Raw genomic sequence first — 26,757 nt, forward strand, 5'->3', positions numbered from 1 at the left:
TATATTTTTTTAAAACAAGTCACATTTCAGATGGCAAAGGATCTTAAGTAGCTCGCTAGCCACAGTTAAGGTGTTGGAGAGCTGCAGTTTGACCACGTTTGCTCTAGACATTAATGCATGGTTATTGACTTCCCTCATATAACTGTTCCAGTCAATAACAGTGCAATGCTATGTATCAAGTTGATACCGACAAAATTTGAGGGAAGTTGATTCTAAACACCGTGTATAAATGAAATGAATTGCCGTTAAGAAACTTATTCTAGATCTTTAACCAATTTTGAGAATGTAATCCTGTTTTTCTTGTTACATCTCCGTTTTGGTTCTTCCTTCAAATTGAAATAGAGCTTTGTTTTATGATTTTTCATGCACTTTCATTCTGTGTTCCTCACTCATGAAGAAATTGCATTACAGATGTTTCATCGTTAGGTAAGTCCCATATTTTCATATCCATGGTAAATAAAATAATAATAAAAACAGAAGCGAGTATTACATCTTTAGAACTTTTATTTTCATTACTAATTTTGAAAAGACATACTTAAAAAAAAGCAAAAACGTAATGACTTTAGAAGTAAACATTGACATAGTCTCTTGGCAAGTTTAGCGAAACATTTGGTAATGACATTAGTCTTGATAGCGGAACAGTACCAAAATTATATATTGCCTTCTTAATGAAAAAATACTTGTGTAAATTATGTGAGTTCTTGTTTGTCTCCTGGATTTCTATTTTTGTTAAAGGATTTTTAGTTGAACTTTTTAAAAAGGTAGTTATTATGCTTTTTAGTGGCAGGGAAGCTTTATTCATCATCTGCTGCTCATTATGTCATGATTTCCTGGTGGTGCTAGTTTGGTGCCAAATGCTTGTACCAGGTTCTGGTAGTCCAGAATAGACTCTCTATACTCAGTTGTATGGCAGTGATGTTCTTTTTGTACATGCCAGTGTTTTTCTTAAGTTTAATCTGATTGGAACTTAGTTCAGTGACTGACGGCTGTGTACATGAAGTGGGAAGAATCTGCTTATGAATGAGGTGAATGTCTGTTCGAATAAAACTATGGTTGACGAGTAATTTTTGTAGAGAAAATACTCGTGTAAATTATGTGAGTTCTTGTTTGTCTCCTGGATTTCTATTTTTGTTAAAGGATTTTTAGTTGAACTTTTTAAAAAGGTAGTTATTATGCTTTTTAGTGGCAGGGAAGCTTTATTCATCATCTGCTGCTCATTATGTCATGATTTCCTGGTGGTGCTAGTTTGGTGCCAAATGCTTGTACCAGGTTCTGGTAGTCCAGAATAGACTCTCTATACTCAGTTGTATGGCAGTGATGTTCTTTTTGTACATGCCAGTATTTTTCTTAAGTTTAATCTGATTGGAACTTAGTTCAGTGACTGACGGCTGTGTACATGAAGTGGGAAGAATCTGCTTATGAATGAGGTGAATGTCTGTTCGAATAAAACTATGATTGACGAGTAATTTTTGTAGAGAAGTGTGTATAGATGCATGTGTAAAAAAAGAGTGAAACAATTAACAATCCAGATATGGTTGGGGAGATAGATGAGAGCAAATAGGGCAAAAGAAAGTATAATAGAGGTAGAATGTGAATGGAAAGTAAGTGCTTGTGGTATTGAAAGAGGAAGTGGAAGTTGTGAAAGATCACACGAAAGAGACTTTGAAGATAATGTCTCAAAAAATTCTACCCGAAACCACAATAATCTCTGACTTCTGGAAGATAATCAAGGCTCTCAGCATTTAGCTGTGAATCACTTCCTGACTTACTAAGACCCCAAAACTGGTGCCCATACCAGCAACACTGAGAGTATGTGAACCCAGATTAAGTGGGAATTTTGAAGGGGAGTCTTCAGCAGTTGCGGATGACATTTTATGTGCTGTTGCCAGTACTGGGATAAGGAAGAAAGGATCCATTTTGGGATTATATTAATTGCATAAAAGAATTGTGTGTTCTGCAATCATCCAACATTGACGATGTGTCACAGCGAACATTAAGCGAGGTCAGTACGTTTGTTGTTGTTTTTGCAATATGTGTTTTCCGCATTGTTTTGTGCAGCAACCATCTTGGAAATATTACTTCTTGGTGCCATTCTTGCTGTAAAAAAATTGCCCAAAATATCAAGGGGCACTCAATAATAAATTTTTACCTATCTGGCTTTCATTATAATGGGCAGGTGGGATGATAGTTCTTTATTGAAATAGCCAAAGTACAAGGCTTTGGTGATATTTAAAACTTCCATCAAACAAATTTGACAGTTTTGGTGATTAGTTGTAATTGCCACTTTAATGAGGAAGTACAGTGTGTTTCACTCTCTTTACTTCTTACAGTACAAAATCTGAGATCCGGAATCACTGGGACTTCAATGATTTTGAAAATATCTATGAATAATAAGAGTGATTCAATAAACATGACAGAAGGGGCATTTTAAACTTTGCTTTGGGAGTCATTGAGGTAGAGATTCTGACATTAGGTGTATTGCAGATTCTTCAGTGAGGTTATTTTATTACAAAACTATAAACTGAATCTTGGTGATAAAAGCTTTTCCCTTTCCTTTAAGTTCTTTAAAAATGTGTTATCAAAATGCCTAAAAATTAATTGTGAGTGTAAATATGAAAAATAAGATGCTTAATTTTGCATGATTAGTTAACAAATTTATTTTAGATCCTTTCTATTATAGGGCAATATGCTGCATGCATTATTTGCACCAATTTGATACTTCCAGTAAGAAAATATACTTTCATCATGAATACATTTTCACTGTCGTTACATTTTTCTAAATTTAGGAAATATATCTGTTAGAATAGTTATTTTAAAAAGAGTAACATTGTAGAAGTAGAAATAAATAAGAAACATAAGAATGAAGTAGAAAGATATGCTGTACAAACTTTATATTATTTACTTTGAAAACAAGTATACTGCTGTAAGTAATCAGAATATGTGTATACGTATATTGTTATAAGAATATAACATATATATCTTAAGTTTGTATAAGTGTTATGTATGTACACTGCTGAAAAAAAAAATGGGACAGTCCTATATCTCCCGATCTACTGGGCCGATTGACAAAATTCAAATTGCGTTCTTCATGTCTCGAAAGCGCGACTTAGGATATATATTAGATTTATATATAGCACTATTCTAACATAGGTATTTTGACACAAAATCGGACTTTTTCTGAAATAACATACCAATTTTTTTACATATTTCGATTCTACGACTCAAATTACGCCTAAATATGAAATTTTGTAAAATTTGGAGCGAAATTTACGGAGAAATTCAAAAATTTATGTTGGCACTTTTTTGTCAGTTTGCGCCAAGAATACTTCACTTGGCGAACTTCTTAATATATGGCAACCTAGTTTCCTTAGGGAAAAAAGTCACCATCGTTCCTTTTTTCCAAATAATATTCTTTATATTATATTTTTAATTATAACTTTTATTTGTAATTTTTTCTTTTCGAATTTCATTTTAATTGTTTAAGTTGCACTTTTTTTTTTTTTTTTCCCCCGAATAACTGTTTTAAAAATTTCTATTTACCTATTCGAACTGCGTAAATAAAGGTGCAGCGTTTATTTATTTATTTATTTTTTCAAATAGTTTTCTATATATATACTTTCGTCATAGCTATTATTTTAGGTCATTTTTAAATTTTTATACTTTTATTTTAATTGTTTGTGTTGCATTGTCTCTTCAGATAATTGTTTTAAAATTTTCTATTTATTCCTTCGAACTGAGCATTTTAAATATATTTATTAATATCAATTTTCCAGAATTTGATTTTATTTATTTGAACTGCGTTTTTTTCGGAAGAATACTTTCTAACCCAGACTACGAAGCGTTTGAAAACTGCATACTATATTAAAAGAGAAAATGCAGTAAAGCACAGTTTTACATGCCTTTCAATGTTCCGTTCAGAAAAAATATATATAAATAAGAGAGATGTATAACCGATATTTTAACTTAGGATGATGACTTGCATACACTGCTTTAAACAGTTTTATCATTGTGCCCATTGCTTTACACAATTTTATCCTACATTTGGTTTCTTAAAATGTTATTCATATTTTAGTCAAATATTTTATTTTTGAAATCGCAAGAATCAAATATCATAAGATTTTAAATTTAAAAAAATACGAATACTAAATTTTACGAAAAAATTAATTTTTCTTCTCTGTTCCTTTTTGCATTCTGAAAGTATATTGAAAAGTATCCAACTTTTCGAAACATTTTGGTATTTCTGACAATCATTTTAAATAAAGTTATCGCCTTCCATTTCATAAAGGCCCACAAACGTTCGAGCGGTAAAGTTGCTGAACACTGGTAGTTCACTCCGGGGTTCGAACCCCGGTAAACGGGCTGGTTGCATGGGCATTTTCGTGGATTTTCTCATGTGTACCGCGTATGACAGCTGGTTTCCCTTAGAAAGTTCTTCAAGAAGTATTTCGTCAGGGCCATTATTAGTCTTTAGAGGCTAAACATTTTGAAGCTATGAGATGAAAGGAAAGACTGGTTTCATCAAAAGGTTTTGGTTTATTTTATTGTGACAAAGCACACTACAGCTATCTGCCTAAGGGAAACTGGCTCGCATACACGTTACACATGGGGAAAACCACGAAAATGCCCATGCAGCCAGCCCGTTCGCGGGATTCGAACCTCGGACCGAACTACCAGTGTTCAGCGACTTCAGTGTATCACATTTTTCATTTCTGCCAAATTGTTTAGATTATCACCATAAACAGTGCTTTTGAGATAACCTCATAGACAAAAGTCACAGAGGTTGAGATCTGGTGGGAAGAGGGGAAGTGTTGGCCTATAAGACGTTCATTCGTGAAATGTTGCCTAAGTAACTATGCGACACTCTTGAGGTGGTGCCCAGCCCTGCATAAAAATCGTAGTATCTAAAATGCCACGTTACTGCAGTTCATGTATCACGAAACATTTTAATATTGGCTCTAAGTGAGCTGCAATCGCAGTGGTCCAGCTGTCGACTGCTCTTCAGAAAAAAATGGTTCAGTTATAAAACTAGCTGTCATTCAACAGTAAACGGTGTGAAATGACTGTTATGCAATCGAATGCAGTAGGAGAATGCAATGGAACTAGATAGATAACATGAGAGATTTCTTTGGCCCAAATCGATTAAAAGCGTTTTGAATCAGTATCTTCATGTTTTAGTGCCGAATTCAGGCTTAAAAAATTACAAATTAGCGATCTGTAAGAAAACGATTTCCAGATTGTACGCACTTGTGAGAGTGATTTGCGATCTCATATTTTCTAATCGCTAATTCGTGGTTTTCACAGAAGAATTTCTCACTTACACGGATGGCGCACTCGATGTTTGTCGAATTTAATGCCTTTAAATGGTAATTTGCTTACTTCAAAGCTTCTTAATGGTATAAAAGATATTAAACCCATGTAACAAAAGGTTAAGTTAGATTCCAACTCATATTTCATTTAACAATATTGCATACATTGCCATTTCCCCCCTTGCGGTGAGGTTTCGAACTTTTTTTTTTTTTCCACGGAAAATAAATTCCCATGACCTCCTTTACATGATTAACAAGTTTGATAACACTTGATCCAGTAGTTTTCCTTTTATGACCGTTTCAATGTGGAACTTTAATTATAACCACTCTGTATATTATTAAATTTTAATTTGAAGCTATGCGTTATATGTATACCATGTGTAAAATTTTCGCTTTTATGGAAAAATAAAAAATCAAAGCAAATATACTTAGTATAATGGACCAAAACTGAAAACATTTCCCCTCCCTCCGAAAATAAAATATTGAAATTTCGAACTTGAATTTACTGGGTTATCGAAATATTTAATTTGACTTATCTTCTAAGTCCTAGTTCCGACAACAATTCCGTCAAAAATTCCGAATTACTTAAGCTAAAGTTAAAGATTTAGTATATATTCACTGTATGTTAATAAAGTAATCAGAGTGTAATAAAAATGGATTATAGAATTTACGCTGATGTAACTTTTTGTCTGACTGCACAACATGTAATGGAAGAGAAGGTTTGTAGAGATCTGTTTTTCACATGCCTCTGAAAGTAGATTTCATATTAATTTTGTCTCTTCAATGTCAAAAAACTTTCCTTTGAGAGGCAACTTTAGTTTTTGAGAAAGAAAAAAAAATCACAAGAAGACAAATTTGAAGAACATGCAGGACGATTGAATATACATACTTATTTTTGGAACACAAGCGGTTCTCCGACTGGTTATTGAATAATGAAAAGATGCATTGTCATGCAATACAAAACATTTGGAATACGTTTTCTGGCTGAATAACGTAAGATTAAAAGTCATCTGCTTAATTCACATCCATCAACTACTTGGGCAATTGCAGAATCGTTTTGATCCTGAGCTTGTAAGACAAACCTAATATCACTGGATTTAAGCACTTCTTTAATCTTCCGAGAACGTTCCTTCTTTAGCTCATATTCCAAGAATATTAAGTGAATACAATCATTGCCAAAGAAATTGAATATTCATTTGCACTACGGCTTGGTAGTTTACTAACGAGTTAACAAAACTTAAATTCTGCTTTTTGTGTCAAAGAATACAACAATATTTTAAATATTTACAAATAAAATATTAAATTGGAGATTTAATTGGAGCCTCATCAGTTGCCTAGCATTTGAAAAAGAAAAGATTGTTAAATACTAATTGTTTGCTGCTCAGTCTAACCCAGGCTGCATGGTTTGGTTTTCGTAGTTTTTTAGGTTCTCTTTACAAAGATTCTCTATGAAACCATCTTAATCAAATAGCTCCCATGTTCTTTCTATGTTCAAATAACCAACTAACCTAGTTTAAGCGCGATTTCCAAGTGAAGTTACTAGTAAAATCCGAATACTCATTAAAAATCATGTAGCTAGCCAATCGGGAGTAACATGAAAGATACGGAACCAATAATTGAAATGTTGTTACGGTACGCTGTTCCTTAACTTAGATGGTCATTCCTTAATTAAATAGCCCACCAGCAGCCGAGCGGCAAAGACGCTGAACACTGGTAGTTCAGTTCGAGTTTCGAATCCCGCGAACGGCTGGCCGCATGGGCAAATTCGTGGTTTTCCCCATGTGTAACGTGTATACGAGCCAGTTTCCCTTAGAAAGTCCTCCACGAAGGCATCCCTCCCTTTAGGCAGATAGCCCTCGTGTGCTTTGCCATAATTAAATAATCCAATTCAATCCTTAATTAAATATAATTGATTTGTAAATTCTACTAGAACTGACGGTAAGAATTGAAGTGGAAATAAGTAATATGGTGTGCAATCTTGATTAATATAAAATTAAATATATTTGCATAGAAAAATGTTTGCATTCAGACAGAAAGTTTTTTGAAATATTTGCAATTACTTTATAAGAAGGATTTATTAATAACAGTAATAATTACTTATTATATTACTGATGATTAGGATTCAGTTCTTGACAATTACATTCTAAATTAGAATTTTAAGGATATAATGAAAATACGCTACGCACAAAAATACATTTTAGGAAAAAAATTAGTTGATTTTTTATGTTTTAAAACTTCTTAAATTCATTCGTATCCTCGTTGTTTATTGAATCCAGAATGTTGGTGTCGTTTATATAATTATTCTTACTTGTCCACAGAATCTGCTGACTTATCCAGCCATTAAGTAGCTGCAGATCATTTCTACATAACCATTGAACTTCCATTAATTCAGTCTCTAGAGGGTTGTATGTTTATATCATAATTTGACTTTTATAAAAATGATTATTCTAAATATTATGTTTCTATAAAAATATATTGTGCTTTAAAAATATGGATAATAGTATCAGCTGCCCTTTCAGCCACTTCAAAAGCAATAGTTTGTTTAGAAATAAATTATGCAGTTAATGTCATAAAATTCAAATAAATATCAAACGAAAATTCTCAGTTTTAGACAATTCGATTTAAACGAAGTAAAGTAGCAGACGATAAAACGCCGAAGGTAAAAATTTACTCTTACAAAAACTTACTCTTAAATTTTTTTAAAAAAGAAAAGATACGAGAGAAATTAAAAAAAAATAGTTAAAAATTTGAATAATATCATCTATAATTTAAAAAAATAGCCTTTCATATAGTATTAATAAATATTTATTACGCATCATTGAGGGAAAAAATGTCATATAATTAATTCTCCGTAAAATTTTACTTGAAGTTTAAGGTTAAAAATAGCTGTGGCAATTCAGTGTAACAAAAATCCATAGACCACATTTGGCGTTATTATCGCTCAAAAAAAAGGTGCCAAATTTCAAAACGCGAAATTATGTAAATTCGTGTATATCTTAGAAAATTTTGAGTAAAAAAGTCTAATTTTTTGCAGATATGCTTAAAAATACACCTACTTTAAGATGATGATAAAAATTTTATAGGTTATAATTCAAAATTTTTTTCGAAAAATCTATAGAAATTATTTAAAAATAAAAATTTAAAAAATAAAACGCAAAAAATGGGTAAATTTTATTTGGAATGAACCAAAATTTCGAAATGTGAGAGAAAAAATCAAAAAAGTTTAATAAAAAAAGAGATATTAATAAATATTTGCCAAATTCAATTAACATTGAGGAGCTAAAATTTTGAGAGCTAATATTTTAAAAACTATTCGTACGATTTTTACAAAACTTGGTATTCTGGCATAATTTGAGTCGTAGAATCGAAATATGTAAAAAAATTAGTATGTTATTTCAGAAAAAGTCCGATTTTGTGTCAAAATACCTATGTTAGAATAGTACTATATATAAATCTAATATATATCCTAAGTCGCGCTTTCGAGACATGAAAAACGTAGTTTGAATTTTGTCAATCGCCCCAGTAGAACGGGAGATATAGCACTGTCCCTTTTTTTTTTTTTTTTTTTTTTTTTTTTTTGAGCAGTGTACATTGTTAGAAGAGTCAGAATTTAATGTAACATCGGTCAGTAGGCAGATTCGTGCATGTATACCTATCTGCAAAGAAATTGTGTGGCATATATTGTCCCATAATGGAAAAGTTTGTGAATTATTATAAGGTTGTGTTATTTTAATTGGTATCATTTAATGTAGAGTGCCTGAATTTTTAGTTATATTAACAAACAGTAAATGTTTCTAAAATGTTTGGGATCTCGGGAACTTAGGGGAAAAACTACATGTTTGGGAAGTCTTAGTTTGGACTAAGTTCTCAAAAATCAAGATGTGATCAGTAATTTATAGGATAGTGTATATATTACAAACAAACGAGTTGAGTTATATGTAAAAGTTAGGAATGGGTTTAGTTTGGTTGGTTTATTTAATTATGGCAAAGCACACTGGAGCTATCTGCCTAAGGGGAGGGATGCCTTCGTGGAGGACGTTTTAAGGGAAATTGGCTCACATACATATTACAAATGGGGAAAACCACGAAAACGCCAATGCAGCCAGCCCGTTCGCGGGATTCGAACCTCGGACCGAACTACCAGTGTTCAGCGACTTTACCACTCGGCCGTTAGAAATGGGAATAAAAAATAGTGAAAAATATGAGTTATACATGTAAAATTTATAATTTGAAACAGTTTAAAAAATCAACTTAGTTCTTTATCTCTAAATTCAAACACAATTTGTAGTAAATCCTAATTAAATTATTTCTGTTGAAATTAAATAATTTTAATCACAAATTGTATTTTTTTAAAATGAGTTTTTTTATTGTTTTTTTTAATGTATCTGATTAAATGATTAATTTTTTGTATAATTAATGTTTTAAATACATTGAGTTTTTGAAAATTGTATTTTATCTAAAGATATTTTGTATGGGATAAAACTAATGTATTGACTTTAAATTTGATGGAAATATTATAATATCCTGTGATAATTCTGGGTAAAAATACCAGGTAGCCATAATTAAACTGGCAGTGCTCACAGTGTTCTGTAGCATGATCTGTTTGTGAGAATGACGCCACATTTTGTAGGAAAATTAAACAAGACGGGGGACAAAGGATTCCGCGGAAAAAAAAATTAGTTCCAAAAGTCACCGCTAGGGGAATATTTGGTGCTGTGTAATAGAAAATAGTGTGTTAAAAAATGGAAATCAATATGGAAATTACCTTTTATTTTGCATTCAAATGAGGTTCAATGTGGTTGCCGTTGTTGTGGACCACATATTGCATTCTGTGCACAGTATGCACAACAGCAGAAAGTAACATGTCTGCAGGAATCTCTCGTACAGTCCGTGATATGTTATCCTTCAACGTAGCCAGGTCCTGGACCACTCCTTGGATAGACTTTGGACTTGAGGTAACCCCATAGCCAGAAGTCGCATGGGGTAAGATCAGGCGACCGAGGTGGCCATGCAGTTGGAAAGTAGCGGCTAATGACTCTTTCTGTCGTAGCATCTGTTGCACCCGTACAGCAACGTGTGGAGGGGCTCCATCTTGCATGAAAATGATTTCCCCCAGGCATTGTTCCGGCTGAAGTTCTGGAATGACAAAGCTGTTTAACATGTAGTGATACTTCTCTCCGGTAACAGAACAGGTTTTTGGTCCTGTCAGGGTAATGTTCTCATAGAAGGATGGACCTACAATAAATTCCGTTGTGAACCCACACCAAACAGTTACCTTTGGTGAATGTAAGGGAATTGCTGTGACGGCATGTGGTGATTTGTCATTCCAAATTCGGCAGTTCTGGGTATTCACAGTTCCATTCAGGTAAAAGTGGGCCTCTTTCCCCCATAAGATTTTCCGTGCCCAAGCATCATCCACCTCCATTCTGGCAAGAAAGGTGAGAGCAAAAGTCAATCGCTTATCATGGTCGGGGTACAGTAACTCCTGTACACGGTTGATCTTGTATGGATAGAAGTTGATAATCTTTCATAAGATTTTCCATACCGTACTGTAAGGCATATCCATATTCCGAGCTACTTCACGAGCACTAGAGGTGTCAGCAATATTGTCTGGTCCTCTGTTGACAATCGCCATTGCAACTGCTTCAATTGTATCCTGTGTTACAGGTTTTTGTCCTCTGCCTGACTGAACCTTCAGAAAACCTGTTTTCTCAAACATCGCAACCATTGATTTTAGCCCATTCACTGACACAGGACCGTTACCTTTACGCATTTTTTTGTGCATTCTAAAAGCATGAAGAGCGACTGACGCATTGCACTGGTTAAAGTAAAAGAATTTGACTAGTAACGCACGCTCAACTAAAGAAGGAGACATTGCACATAAACTTTCAATCTGATTGATTCGAAACGTAACACATTGCCTTTTAAAATCCAAGCAGCTGGCACTGTGCGAATGGATATAACGTGAAATTTGAATAAAGAACTTCTTCTGCTCAGCGTACGTGATATTGCAGATCACAAGACTTTATCGGTGTTTATGTATATTTTACGCTTTTTTAAAAGTGTTGCCATATTGCACTTGAACTAAATCAGAAAATGTGCATAATAAAAGGTAATTTTATTCCGTATTGATTTGCATTTGTTAACACTCTATTTTCTATTACACAGCGCCAAATATTTCCCTAGCGGTAACTTTTGGAACTAATTTGTTTTTTTGTGGAATCCTTCGTCCCATTGTCTTGTTTAATCTTCCTACAAAATGTCGCATCATCTCGCAAATAGATCACGCTACAGAATACTGCGAGCACTGTCAGTTTAATTATCACCGCAATTCGTGTTGTGAAACTTATCAGTGAAAGGCCACAGAAGAAGAAAGTTACAGGAGGACTGTTCTTAGACATAGCAAAAGCCTTTGACCATGTATGCCTGGACGCATTCATCTACAAACTACACAACCTGGGCTTCCCAAGTTACACTACAAACATAGTTAAATCCTACCTAACCGGTAGACACTTGTCTTTCACATCTCAAATACACTCTCAACACGTAGGGCAATCCTTGCTGGGGTCCCCCAGGGAAGTGTGCTTGGACCTACCTTATTCAATATCTACTTGAACGGCATTCCCACCACACGGAACACAACACTTGCAATGTATACAATCCTCTCACAGAGTGCATTTGTTAGCCCAGCAATACAACGACTACAAGACTACATAAACATACTCGAGACTTGGCTGACAAAATAAAAAATCAAAGTGTAGACAAGACTCGAGCAATTCTGTTCACCAAGAAGATTAAATTTAACCAAAACTCTAAACCAAGGTCTACTGAAACTTGATGCACACTTTAGTTTTTTTTAGAAATTTATCTTTTATCTTATTTCTATTCTTATAATTTTAAAAAAATGTTAAAAACATGATTTAAGTATATTGAAAAAATTCTAAATGTATACTAGTTACTCATGACGGTATTCGAAATAACATATCTGTTCTACAAGGGGTAGGGTCCTTGACCTAAGCATCCTGGTGCTACACCGTTTCCCCAGTGTGTCAATAAGCCCATACAGATATTTTTCCATTAGTCATATTCACCGCAATCAGGTAACCGTAGACGTCATAATAGGGTTTCCAGCATATCAACTACTCAGGTTACCACAAATGAAACAACAATTTGCTTATAAATAAAACAGCAACTTGGCAATAATCCAAGGGTCACCCTAAAATATAGACTAATCTACTTCTGTATTAGAGAGTAATGTCCCAGAATGTAATACTAGAATCACCAATGTGAGTGTTCTTTAGGCTAGCATGTTTCATGACATAGTACAGTCAAAAGTCTTTAATCCAGACTCATCGGGACTTCGGTGATTCCGGATTATCGGTTTTTCCGGATTATAGACCATCAGTTTAAATCTGGTAAGATGGCATGCAGAAATTATAAAGTTAAAAATATGAAACCATAATTTATGAAATAAAGAGCAATTATGATCTAAAGAATATCAAAATTTACAAAAAAAAAAAAAAAAAGGCTTAATATTTATTTGTTTATTTTATTAAACATTTCTTTCAACGCACGCATGCGTAAAGCATACATTACGAATAGTTGAAATTAGAAAATTGCAACCAGAAAACTACTTGATGTGTATTTGTGATATTTATAATAACGATAAATTTGATTTAAATCATATCAAAGACGGAGTACATCAAGATGAAATACTACATTTAGTAAGGAATTATAAGCCGAATAAAATAAAAACATCTGCCCTGAAGATAAGGATAGTGCTGACAGATCAACTTCCAGTTCATTGCGCACCGCGACGTTTCACCCCTTCCCCTCAGAGCAGCGTGAAATTGATAAACAGATTTCGGAAGGGTTAGAGAAACAAAGGATATGCCTTTATCCATTTTTTGCGGCAATTCCACGTTTTGTTTGATGGACATTGGAACATGCTTTCGCTTTGTAGATCCTTTGGCAGCTCCAGAATTGGAAATTCTTTTTGACATAATCGAAAGTTCAAGTTTACTTTTATAAAATTGCTCTAACAGTCTGCAAAAAATAATAAGCCGGATCCAATTAGGAGATTAAGGAACAACACAGTCTGCAACATTAACTGAAATAGATAATTAGATAATTTTAGCTTAGCTTATACCATCCGTTATACATTAAACGTGCGTGCGTAAATGCATATGCACATGCGTAAAGGTATTATGCGCTTGCATAAACACTATGCATGCACAAAAAGTTTGTAGCTTTGAGGTCTGGATTATGGACGTACGAATTAAAGACTTTTGACTGTACTGTTTGTTTGATACTTGGCTTTTCTAATGGCCTTGGCTAGAATATTTATTTGGTGCATTTCTCCATTGCCAGAGAACAAACGTTTACAGTTCCCGATCTGCATCTTGTCTTGTAGCTTTTAAAATATTGGTTCTATTTTCAATCTACCTTCAATTGGAAAAGTTGCTATAGTTTTTTCCCAATGAAAATGTAGGTTGCCAAGTATGAGAACTTTTGAAAATGGTCATAATATGAAATTATACAATGAAAAAGAAAGCATTTGATAAGGCAGCATGCCTGCTATGATAATTTTTTGAAGCATCATTACAGCAGTTGCGAAACTGTGGCCAGCAGGAAGAGTTTGAAAAAATGAATTTTTTCCCTATTTATGTGTTTTTTAAATAAATTGTTAAAAAATTTTATTAAATAAAATAAGAAAATGAATTTTACAATTTTATTTAATTAAATTCTGCAGTAAATTACAAAATTATTAAATACTATATTAAATGCAAACTTATTTAAAATTATTTCCACAAGTATAAGTTAAATAAGTTTTAGTGTATTGATGTTGAGTGAAATACTCTTTACTGTAGTCAGTTTTGTTTTTGTCCATGCCTACAATCTTTGTTAACAAATCGCAGTTTCTTAAATTTGAATTGCGTCAATGCCATTTTCTATCAGCAGGCTGCTGCAGAAGACAAATATAAATTATTTTTCATCTTTGTTATCTCATTTGTCTTTCAAATTTAATATATCTATTCTTGATTAACAAACTTAAGCTTTTTAAAAGTAGTAGATGCAGTTTTTAAGAATATTTTTTTTAATTGGATAGATTTAAATAAAAGTTCATTTAATTCATGATATAGCTAATTAAAAACATTAAATATTTTTATAGAATTGCATTGCATATTTTTTCTATTATATAGAAGATATTATTAGTTCCCATCTTACTCTAATTGTATATATTTATCTAGTATACTATAAAATGTTTCACTATTTCACCTGTACCATCTCTATTGATAATCTTTACTGATAAACCATATTAAACTTTAAGAAAACCCTTTTGGGCAACCATTAAAATTTTAAGCCTTTCTGATTAAAAAAAAATTTTTCCCTCGTTATGCATTATATGTTTGCTAAATAGCTGTAAATAAACTAAATAGCTTTCATTTCTGATAAATTGCAATTTCATAAGCAAAATGAAAGGCTACCATAGTATAATTTTTATTTAATCTTTATTTTATAATTTGGTAACACGATAAACATAAATGGTAAAATTTAAGTAATAGTTAAAGCATGGTCAGTAGATACGTTAATGTTTTTCTACTCATTAATGTTAATCATAATGTCATGTGAAAGGATTTCGAAATTTTGTCATCTGTTTCATGAATTAAAGTTTAACAAATTGGAAATTAAAGCATGCATTTTAATATTACAATTTTGAGTCACGAAATGATAACTATATGTAGTATAGAAATACACTGCCCTTCAAAAATTAAGGAACAGCATGTTTTTGAAGGCTGACCATTACAAAAATGTCAGTAACCTTTAAATTCACAGTTTATATGAATTTTAGTAATGAAGTTTTAAGAAAATACATGCAAAAACAGTAACTACCCCTTTTATTTTATAGAAAGGAATACTTATATGGGAATTGGAAAATAATGGCAAAAAAATTGTGAGTTTTGTTCATGAGTGTTGATCTTTAATTGCTATTAGCAGTTCCATTGACAGCATCCAGGAGAGTCTATCAATGTCCAGGAGAAGTCGTTTGCCCAATTGGTTGAGGTGGTGGGTGATCGGATGGATGTCACAAGCTGATGCTGCTAGACATCTCAATGTCTCTCGTAGTGTGGTCTAACAACTATGGAATTAATTTGAATCAGAGGATTCTGTGTCTAGAAGACATGTTCCAGGTAAACCTAGAGTTACAATCCCTGCAGTAGACCATTATTTAGCTCTTTTGGCTGGAATTAGGAGTAACATTACTGTGTTAACATTATCTCAGCTACTACAGTATGCAGACACCTGCTCAATACAGATCTGTATGTAAGACACCCAGTTATTTGTGTCCTGTTGAATCGAGGACACAGAGGTGCCCGTTTATGTCGGGCAAGAGAAGATGTCTCCTGGATCAGTCAACAGTGGGCATCTGTTCTCTTCACAGTTTCCAGTTTCACATAGGAAAGTGATTCAGGTCGTCAGTTGATCTGGAGGGAACAACAGATACAACCAATCCCACATTGTAGAAAGACACAGTTACAGAGGTGGTGGAATAATGGTTTGAGCTGAGATCTCTCTCAGTGGTCACACTGACCTACATGTGTTCCATGGAGGAACTTAGATCGGTGTGAGATATTGAGACGAGGTCCTTGATCAACATGTCCCCCATATACCACCACTGTTGGTCCTGGATTTCTTCTGATGGATGACAATGCGGGACCACACTGAGCTCGGGTTGCTGAAGAATATCTTGAGAGTTATGGTATGGTGTAGATGGAATGGCGAGCTCAATCTCCAGACCTGAATCCGTTAGAGCATCTTTCAAAGCAAACTCTACAGCTCCATTTAATTAATTGTGACAAAAGCAAGTGTATTTAATGAAAACAGTACTAATTTGAATTTGAAAATTGCAAATTCAGATGTGCTATATGAGTATCTTGGTTGCCATATAAATACATTTTGGTAACATCATGGGTTTCCCACATAAATACTTTATATCAACATAATGTATTTTCTCATCAGTACTTTTTGAAGCTTTTCAGTAGGTCTGTGGATAATCAGAAGATGCCAAATTGTCATCTAATTTTCTTTAAACTAAAAATAGAACAACTTTTGTTTTTAAAAATAAAAAAGCAACAGGAAAAAGAAAATTAATTTTTCATAAACTTTATAATGTTTCTTTTTGCTTTATTTTCAGTTATATAAAGCATGAGACGCTCTTGTGAATCAAATGCATCAAATGATAACATCATGGCTAAAAAGGCAAGAGTAACAATGACTCTAACTAATGATTTGTCATCTGTTGCTCTAGAAACTATTCACATGTCTAGTCCTGGACTCGATCTGCAGTCTGATTGCTCAACAGAAATTGTCCAAGCTGAAAATGATTCTCAAATAGCACATGATGAAGACAGGTTTGTTTTATACTATCCTTATGCTAGTTATATAAAAAGTATTTAAAGATATATAGTGGATAACTTTTCTGTATAATTTGTCTTAATTCTGGATATCTGCATTGTATACTTATAATTTTTATTTCTAGAAATTTATAAAAGCATCTAAATGTTAGTATTGTTACAAAATGCACAGCTGCAGGGAGCTAGCTTACCCTCAAAGCCGGGTTAGGATATCCAGATTCGCTCCGTAATTGCCTGTTTGGCGATGAAATTGACGATATGCCATAAACGGAGCAAAGTTATATATACCTTGCCTGTACATTGAGTAGCAGTGTATTGTGAGGAGTATCAGTGTATTGTGAGGAGTATCTAGCATATGTTGAATTCAGTAGTAGTTTTGAGATTAACTGGAGAGTGACCAAACCGAGTTAGGAGAATTGTTTTTTGGCTTGAAGCTGTCTTTATCGTTGTAGCCTGAAGTCTATGTTGCTGGTTGTTTCAGCATGTTCATCGTAGTTTTTTTATGTCTTTGTGTTTTAAACATGTCTTTGGAACTGTCCTGTGTACTGATGAATAAATTGTATTTTGATTCTTCATTAAGTGTTGTCATCAAACACTCTAAATCCACAAATGCATAGAATGTAACAATTGGTGTCAGAAGTGAGATTTGCAAGTGAATGCTAGTGACTCGCCTACAGAAGAAAGCCATGGCTGAGGAAATGAAGGATTTGATTTGCTTGTTTACAGCTGTAAAAGCTGAATGGGAAGAGATGAAGGCTGAGATGAAAGTCAGATAAGGAGAGTTAGTGAGCAAAATAAAATCATGTGAAGAAATAAAAGCCAGACAAGAAAAGCTGCAAAAGCAACTGCAACAGACGGAAGTGAAGCAAAAGAAGTTTAGAAGTGACATCTTGAGTTTAGAGGGAAAATTGGAACAAATTAAAACATGTAATGTAAAAATGATGGTAATAGCATCTGAAAAATCAAAGGATGAAGAAATGAAGGGAAGTAGCTAATGAACTGTCTGAGAAAGATCAAGAAATGAAGGATGAACCATCTAATGAGATTGAAGGAAGAGTATAAAAAAATGAAGAAATGAAAGACCAGAAGGAAACTTTTGATTCTCATGTGCCTGAAGTTGTAATGGAAGAAAGTGATAATACTGTTTGTAAAAATAAAGAAATAAAAGAAGAGACTAGTAAAGCATCTGAAAAAGGTGAAGAAATAATTCATGGAAACAAAGTTCCTGATTCTCAAATACTTGAAGACAGTGAAAATGTGACTGTTAAGTTGGTAGAAACTGATAGTGAAGTTACAAAGTTGCAGTTAGCAAGTATTGAACCATCTGAGAATTCGTATGATGCAGAGATGGGAGAAGCTGATGTACAGCTTATGCAGAGCATTCTGTTATTGTATATAGCTTGTAAATAGTTTAAATATTTGTTTCTTTATTCATCTTATTTATTGGTTTTATTATCTTTTGTTTCTATAGAATTTGTCTTCTGACTAAGGGTTGTACTAATTGGGATGTGCAGTCCTTATTCCAAGATGGGTGGCAAAAATGGAACTATGTGCTAATTCCAACACTTGTACTCTTCTACTAAGCGGAAGCACTAACTGAAAAACAGTCTGACCTAATATTTTTTCTTGGTGATGTAAAAGATGATCAATAAAGAAATAATTTCCTTTTTTTTTTTTTTTTTTTCTACAGCTAGCTTCCATGCTTCTCTCAGCGAGGCACAGTTAGCTTGCTCTTCGCGTAGGCTTTCAGCAGACGACAAGTCTGTGTTTATGTAAGCACTCGCCTTCTCCCCTTCTTCCTCTTTGTTTTTTTTCTCCAAAAGCATTAGTGGGGGAGGGACTGGACGCTATCGTTTGACTGAGCATTGGCAAATAAACTTTTCACGTTTTTGCTTCCTTAATTATTTCTTTCTGCGCTTAATTCTTCTGCTGCAGGATTAATCAACAGTTCGTATATTTCTGGAGTTATTAGGCAAGGCACATTTAGCTTATCAGTCACTGCAATTAATGTATACACAAAATTAAATATATTGCTTCCATGATTTTTATGGTAAGTAGGTAAACTTTTGCTTCAATTGGTTGTCCGAAAGCAGCTGTTAGCAATATTTTACTTCCTTTTCTCTCTTCTAAATCTCGAATAAGCGATGAATGTACGATCGTTATCTGCGTTCCAGAGTCTAAGATAGCTTCGATTTTCTCAGAGTTAATAAAAACGTTTTACTTTTTGCAGTGGTTGAACGATGTGTTCTGCGAATTCAGATCGTAGATGGGATGAGTCTACTTTAGCTACAATGGCTTCTTCTTTTGATGTTCTGTTTCAATTTTTTTGAGTTTTGGAATCATCCTTTCCCCTCTTATTTACTACAGTTTCGTTCTTTCTTTTATCTGGGCAATCTCTTGCGATGTGTTGATAGTTTCCACAAATATAACATTCTTTTCTTCTCGCGCGAGATCCTTCTTGTTTCGAATATTCTCTTCTTAAGTGTGGCGATATATATTTATCTTGTGTACTTGTTGTATCCAGGAATCTCAGTGATCGTTTAATTCCATTTCGAAATTCGTCAAAAGATTTTCCTTTGGCCGGGAAATAAATATCACATTCTTTAGCTAATTCTTACGGCTTCAGCCATTTATTTCCTTGGCGTATTGTGACGTGTGCACAGGGTTCGTAGTGGTCCTTACAAATGCTTATAAGTCCTTATATTTGAAAATAAAATATGAAGGCCCTTATAGGTGCTTACTTTTACTTAAAGCCCTTATTTTTTTGTTTTTAGTGTTTATTTTTTGCTTTTAGTGCTTTTTTTTAATCCTTTGTTTTTATTGAACGCGCATTTTTTCCCCGTACCAAAGCCGAAACTAAATAAACAACTTTTCTTCTTTATATGCAACATCGGATGGGGAACCATACTCCCAAAAATTGCTTTTCCCCCTCTTTCTCTGCATTAACGTAACCTATGGTGCGCACTAGAGTACAGACAGGTGCACGTCATTTTATTGGTCAAAAATTGCGAAAACGGTAGAAAATTCTGGTACATTCGGTATTCTTTTCCTCCCACTCAAATACTATACACGTTTGAATTTCTATCTAGATTTTAATAATTTGCATTCTCGTTCCGCGTGGTCAGTTCATATTCATGTTTATTATGATTGTTATGCTTATATTATGAGCATATGTATGAATATTTATAATAATATAGTTGCAGTAACTGCTGAAGTATAGATAAACTTCCAAAAATGGGTGTGTTTTTACACAGATTAGCTTTCTAAGGAATAATATTCGGAATGGCTTAAATAAAAAGAAAGTAATCGAATAGTCAAAATAATTTCATTTTTTTTTAAATACATTATACAGCACGGAGGTTGGGAGGTTCTCCCCTTTCTCCGCAAAATCTCTAATATTGAAGCAGTGGCCGTTTTTTTTTTTTTTGTCACTGTCCAACCTGGTTTGAATAGGAATAAAAGTTTTTGTGGTCTACCCAGCCCAAGCGAAGATTGATTCTATTCCGGAAATTTAACGCAGTCTGTTGAAAATTAGAATCAGAAACACCCCAGATTAATAAGTCTCTTTCTTTTCTTTTATTTAGTTCTTTATTCTCCAAATACCCGCAGATGTTGATTCCGATTGCGTAATATGACATATGGAAAAATTACGCCGCACGTGTTGCGCAATAATGTTTGCGGTATTTTGCAGAGATAATTAATTTTGATGTTCAGTCTGAGATTTGTTTATGAACACTTAAAAGAGTTTTACTGTGCTTTCTAAGCAGAATATTTCTCAGTTCTGTTGCTCTATTTTTATATGATGCACATATCGAAATGTCAAAATCATTTATTTATCCTAAATTTAAATCTAAAGAACGGCTACAATCTCCCCCCACTCCTCTTTTTCCAGTTACTATATGGAATATTCGGCAATTTCCGAGTATGCGGATTAGTTAAGCTTTTACTTTTAAAGGATGACTGCATGAAGCAATTTCCCGTCATCTGATTTCAGAAATGTGCCTCTTTTTTACTTAAATTACTTTGCTTGGAATATATGTTAAGGGAAAACTGTTATGCAATGAAAATTTAGAAAATGTTCAGAATTTTGATTTAAGTTAATTTGTTTAAATATTAATATGAATGGAAAAATAAATTGTATTTATTATTATGTGCCAAACGAATACAATTAATATGGCTTATTATTATTTATTTTCTATATTTTCAACTGAAATATCATCATTAAATTTTGTAATAAAGTTTAGTTCTGCATAATTTTTTTTCCTCTCATTGTAAACTAATTCTGTAAATTGAACTGTCATTTAAAATAAAAAAAAAAAAAAAAAAGTTAATTGTTTTCCATTGTTGAGGTAATGCTCATTCTCTTAATAAATATTGCATTGCTCATATTTTAAATTACAAGTCTAATTTTTCTTTTAAGGTTATGCAGTTGTGTATAATGTAATTAGATAGGTACTTATTTTTTCCTTAAAATGTACTTGAAAAGTGCTTATAGGTGTTATTTTTTTAACTAAAATGTGGCTACGAACCCTGGTGCAGCTGTTTCTTCATCTAAAGCTTGGAATAAGTTATTCGAAATAATTAACTCCTTGAGTGTTTCGAAATCCTTTACTTCTCTTGACTTGCAGTAATAGTCCCATGTAGCTGTTAGTCGTGAAGCGAACTGGATATGCGTTTTTCCGGAATAACATTTAGTTCTTCTGAAGTTTTCTAAACAGGTTTGAGGAGTAGGTTTGTATTCCTTCAGAACAAGAGTTTTCACTTTTTTGTAATTTTGCAGATCTTCCTCCTTTATATAAACAAGAACATTTGAATCTTTTTCTCCAATTAATTTCAATAATATTTTCGATTTGTATTCTTGAGGAATCTTCTTGTGCTTAAATGCTCATTTGATGGAATCGAAAAATATATTCCATGCTTCTGCTCTCTTTGGTACTGGTATAGTCAGTGTTTCTACTCCCTTGATTAGCTTGCCAAGGGAAATTTCGGTTTCTCGTCCTGTGTTTTGGATTGAAGGTGTCGGGCTTCTACTTCCTTCATTTTGAGTTGCTCGAATCTTCGCTAATTCTGTTTCGTGTTCTCTTTCTGTTCTCAATCTCTCTTCTTCAATTTGTGTTCTTTCCATTTCTTCTTTTCTTTTTCTATTCTCCACTGTAGTAATCAGAATTTCTTTCACGAAATCAGCATCTTCGATGTATTCCTTGCTATTTTGGAGTTTGTGTTTCAATTCTACCATCTTCAAATCTGGGGATGCTTCTTCGCCAATTTCCAATAGAACTGTTACTGAATCCTCTTTCTTTGCATTTTTGAACATTTTCTTTTATTCTTCTTTAGAATCAAGCTTTTCGAACTCTCGATTAAATAATTCCCATGTTTGTACTCCCTTTTGCAAATGTGCACTTCTTTCGTGAGTTAGGTTTAACTTTACTCCACTTCTGTTTTCAACGATCTAAGCTTCTAACCGTGTTGTAATGACTTCGTGGTTCAATAAGGCACTATTTAACAAGACGAAACGAACATTTATTAGAAAGATGGTTCAAAGCATAATACTAAACACAGAGCAGTACGTCGCTCTTACCGCATAGCGAAAGCTATTACCTTCCTCTTGTGAGGCTAACATGCAACTCTCTTAAAATACATTAACCCTTCTTGGAGAAGAGCTACACGCACCAAGCACATTCTGTTGATTGCCAAACAGTCGCCAGATACTACAGCACATTTGATGCACGCATGCGCATAAAGCCAGTAAAGCGTTTACACATGCATGGCTTCCAGTAGTGAAGAAAGTGGCAGAGAGGTTATTGAAAACGAAAGAATTTTGATTGACAGGTTAGTCGGTATTCTCGACATAGCAATTGTAGCACTTGAACAGCGGAACTTTGTAACTGAACAAGAAATTATGTCTGTTTATAGAATTAAAGAGAAAGTATTATCACATAAAACAAAGCAACTTAAACAACTTACATTGGAAGAAATGTTTAATAAAGTAAACAAATAAGTATTAAGTTTTTTTGTTTTTTTTTTAATTGTAATACCCTGTAGATCATAATTGCTCTTTATTTCATAAATTCCGGTTTCATATTTTTAATTGTATAATTTCTGCATGCCATCTTACTAGATTTAAATTGATTATCCATAATCCGGAAAAAACCCTAATCTGGAATCGCCGAAGTGTGACAAGTCCGGATTACAGACTTTGTACTGTATTGTAGTATTTTCTTCACTGAGTCTTTATCTTTTATTCATAACTATGGTATTATAGGTACTAAAGGACCTCTTTGTAGCCATGCTACTAACGGAACTAGACTGAGTAGCTAACTTTGTAAAGTTTTTGTGATATAATGTTATAGCTTTAAGAATCTGTATGACTAATTCAGAAGTCAAACAACAAAAATCAGCGTTATATTTACAAAATTTTCACAGGACTAGTTTCGATGGTTTTACCGAACCATCATCTTCAGCTGCAAAACCGCAAATGTAAATGTTCGGTAAAACCATCGAAACTAGTCCTGTGAAAATTTTGTAAATATAACGCTGATTTTTGTTGTTTGACTTCTGAATTAGTATTTATTCGGCGTGTTATTGTGTCTTAATCTGTATGACATCATTATGATTATCTTGTTTAACCACATAATGTTGATTCATTCAGATTCTTAAAGAAGCTGTATGAAAAATGATTGTAGCCGTCAATGAGCTCTTTTAAATGGCTTTAAAAAATGACATTGCATAGTAAGAAAAGTTCTAACAATATTTTAAAGCCATGATTATTAGCTAAAATTAGAAAAAGCTGTAACAAAATGAAATATGTATTTCATTATATTAAGATCAAATAGACGTGTTTTACAGGACGATTGTGATGAATTTCTCTTATTGCTTGGAGAATTTTTGAAAAAGCTGTGAAACTTAAGGTATTTAATTTTGTAATTTTTGTCCCAGAAATCATCTGACACATTTTTCTTTTTGGTAAAAGAGATTATGAGCCAGTTTGTCACGTTTTCAAAAAATCATCAAAACATCATATTAAGACAGAAATATGTAAAGAACTTTTATCTAAACAAAAGTTTCAGAAAAATAATGTAAATGAACTGTATTTTAAAGTTTATTAATAAGCATATTATAGAATCAACAATATTAAGAACTTTTCATGCTATCTGGCATTCTAAAACAGTAATAACCAAAATGTAAAACATTTTATCATAAAACTAAGAATTGTAATAAGCAGTAAATGAGCAATAAATAATAGAAAACATATTTGTTTATATCTAAGCTAAAACTTTAGCAAAATACATAGCAAAAAGAAAGATAAAATTCAAAATGGCACTCACTTTTAACCACTAACAAATCTATGAAAAAGCAATAAAAATTAACCTTGCTTTTCCAGTCATATATCTGATTGTTATGGAAAATAAACAATCTCTATTGCTTCAAGAATTCTTGGAAATGATATCCTGATATTAGATGTGCATGCTTTCTCCCCCACATGTACTCGGGCAGGTATGAATCAAATTCATCTTTTACCTGCTGAGTATTCTTCAAATGGTTTTGATAGAATTCCACGTAACTTCAGTAAAATTTATATAGGGAACTGTCTTGGGATTCTTAAAAACAAGATTGCGATTTTTGTAGAAGTATATGAATCCCATATCACTGAGACAACCTATATGACTTTCAGAGGCCAAAATAATGATAGATCCCGATAATATATTTTCTTTTATAGTCTTTAACAGGCATTCTTTCTATAGCTCCTCAATGGCATGGAAAAAACATTTGCTCAATCCCCTGTCAGTACTTTTAAACAACCATTTACCTTCCATATGCTTTCCACAATACTTCCTTTTTCCAAATTTCCTTTCATCAACTTCAACCACACTTCTGGGCGCTCTAAGTATGTCATTCTCTGTCAAGCTCGTCTCCACACACTTCTTCATGAAGCAACTTTCATTCTACCAGAGTGTAATCACTCGCATGCTATTCATCCATAATAAACTGATTCATGCAGTCTGACCTCATAAATATGTGAGTTGAAGGATCAGACTCGCAGGTATTCGTTCCTTGAAAAATCAAGAGCTTTTTCTTGCATTTTTTTTTGACCCCATGCTTGGAAGCACCAGACACACAACACTGACATTCACACAAATCAGTCACATCTCTTCTTTCAACTAACTTCATACTATTTGTGCATACAGGGCACTCGAACACATTAAAAATCAAGTCATAATTCGGGCACCAATCTATTGTATATCTTTTACCCTTATCTTGCAACTGAATCTAATAAGAGAAATCCATATGTTTAACTCTCTTGACACCAGCCATTTCGCTCACACAATTATCAACAAGAAGCATGGTGAAATGCCTTTAAAGTACCTCTTTGTAGCCATGCTACTAACGAAGTTTGAGTAGCCATGCTACTAACAGAGCTTGAGTAGTTTGAAGATTGAGTAGCTAACTTTCAAAAAGTGCAGTTCCAGGGTATAAGCAATAATCCTAGGTATTTACCATTGTTAATGTGAACCCTAATGATTTTTGCAGTTTGGTGAACTTTAACCAAAAATATCATAATTCCAGGTTTGGCAGGTTTTCACAACTTGGTGACAGTAGCTAGTAATCTACAATCCTGTTGTCTTTTCTTTATCTTCTTGTATATTTTTTTGCTTTCCGTTGTGCATAAGCAAAGAAAACTACAAATGTGAATCTAATCTAATACGAACAGCAAGTGTGAAAATGAATGGCTTTGTTAGTAGAGATACTGAATATTGATACTTCAAAAGGGTACTTGCATATAATAACAACCACCTTAGTAGAAATTGCTGAATTTTTAGAAAGGGGTTAACTGAGGGAGCCACGCTCAATAATCCTTTAGTCAAGCTATGGTGCCATTTTCATATGTATTCTTTTTGTCATATTCCAAGTTTCAAAGGTTTTTATAAACAAATCATGCCATTTTTTTATCTTAAACTTAATTTTATGTGTGATTTTTTTAAGTGTAAACAGATTTATGGACTTAGCCAGCAATGAAAGAAACTGCAGTAGAATTTAAGCAGGAATATTGAATTTTGCTGCAAAATATCTATAGGGAACAATGGAGAGATGTGTTTGGTAGATAGCCTGTGTTGCTGAGTTTTGTGCAATGTTGAGTCTCTGCAATTGCCACATTTTTTTTAAGTGTAAACAGATTGATGTTGGGAAGAAAAGTAGAGTAAAAAACTTACAAAATTATTTGTTGAAGTATTTTATTTTTTAATGTGTCATATAATCCTTATTAATAATTTAAATTTTTGTTTTAAATTGCTAAAATATTCTTTTCATATATTGATAATGTCTGTTGACTTATGATATCAATAGTTTGGAAACCTTTCTTAAAAAAAAAAAAAAAAAAAAAAAAAAAATAGTGAAAACCACGAACTTGAACTCAATAAGCAACCTTTCTTTACCTTTCCATCTGTAAAAAATCATCAAATTGTGCATGTTGGTGGTGTTAATACGTGAGTACCTTTAAAAGATTCATAATATATGTTTAATATATCATTTCAGAAAGAATTCTGTAATTATTCACTATATTGTTATTACTTGTATTAAAGAAACATGATTAAAAATAACTTCTGCATATTCTAAATGCATGCACTTTTGTAAGAGTAAAAAATTTTTAACTCTGAAAATTTGAAGGTGAGAAAATTATTGAGTAAAAAAGTGATTATATAAAATAAAAGAAACTTATTTTTCAAAGAGATAATGTTGAAGTTAATAGACAAATTAGCGGATGAAACAAAGATTGATTTGATTTGTTTATTAAAAGAAATGAAATTACTTAAAGTGTTATAAAGAAAAAAATATATATATAAATTAACTGAAATATTTGGGAAAATTTCAAATTAAAAAGAAGTATTGCAGGATTATGAGTACTTTATAACTTTTAAAATATAGTTGTTTTACTATTATTTTAACAAATAACTGCATATGCAGTTATTCATTACTTTAAACTACAAAATTTCCTTATTTTGAGATTTTAAGTGTTTTTATTTAAAAAAATAAATCAT

The 26,757-nt window shown here is 32.8% G+C and overlaps 1 protein-coding gene across 2 annotated transcripts in view; it reads left to right on the forward strand.

The window, feature by feature from the left end:
• The window catches only part of LOC118187985 (GA-binding protein alpha chain-like), an 89,468-nt gene that overhangs the window by 16,580 nt on the left and 46,131 nt on the right, over positions 1-26,757 (forward strand). For both annotated transcript variants that reach the window (XM_085811627.1, XM_085811628.1), the window contains exon 2: positions 16,504-16,720. In XM_085811627.1, the coding sequence (XP_085667753.1) occupies positions 16,515-16,720 (206 nt within the window). In that variant the 5' untranslated portion in view covers positions 16,504-16,514. The remainder of the gene's footprint in view (positions 1-16,503; positions 16,721-26,757) is intronic.

This window comes from Stegodyphus dumicola, chromosome 2, assembly GCF_044657685.1.
Source record: "Stegodyphus dumicola isolate Sdum_Otavi_A_Nest chromosome 2, ASM4465768v1".
Taxonomy (NCBI): Eukaryota; Metazoa; Arthropoda; class Arachnida; order Araneae; family Eresidae; genus Stegodyphus; species Stegodyphus dumicola.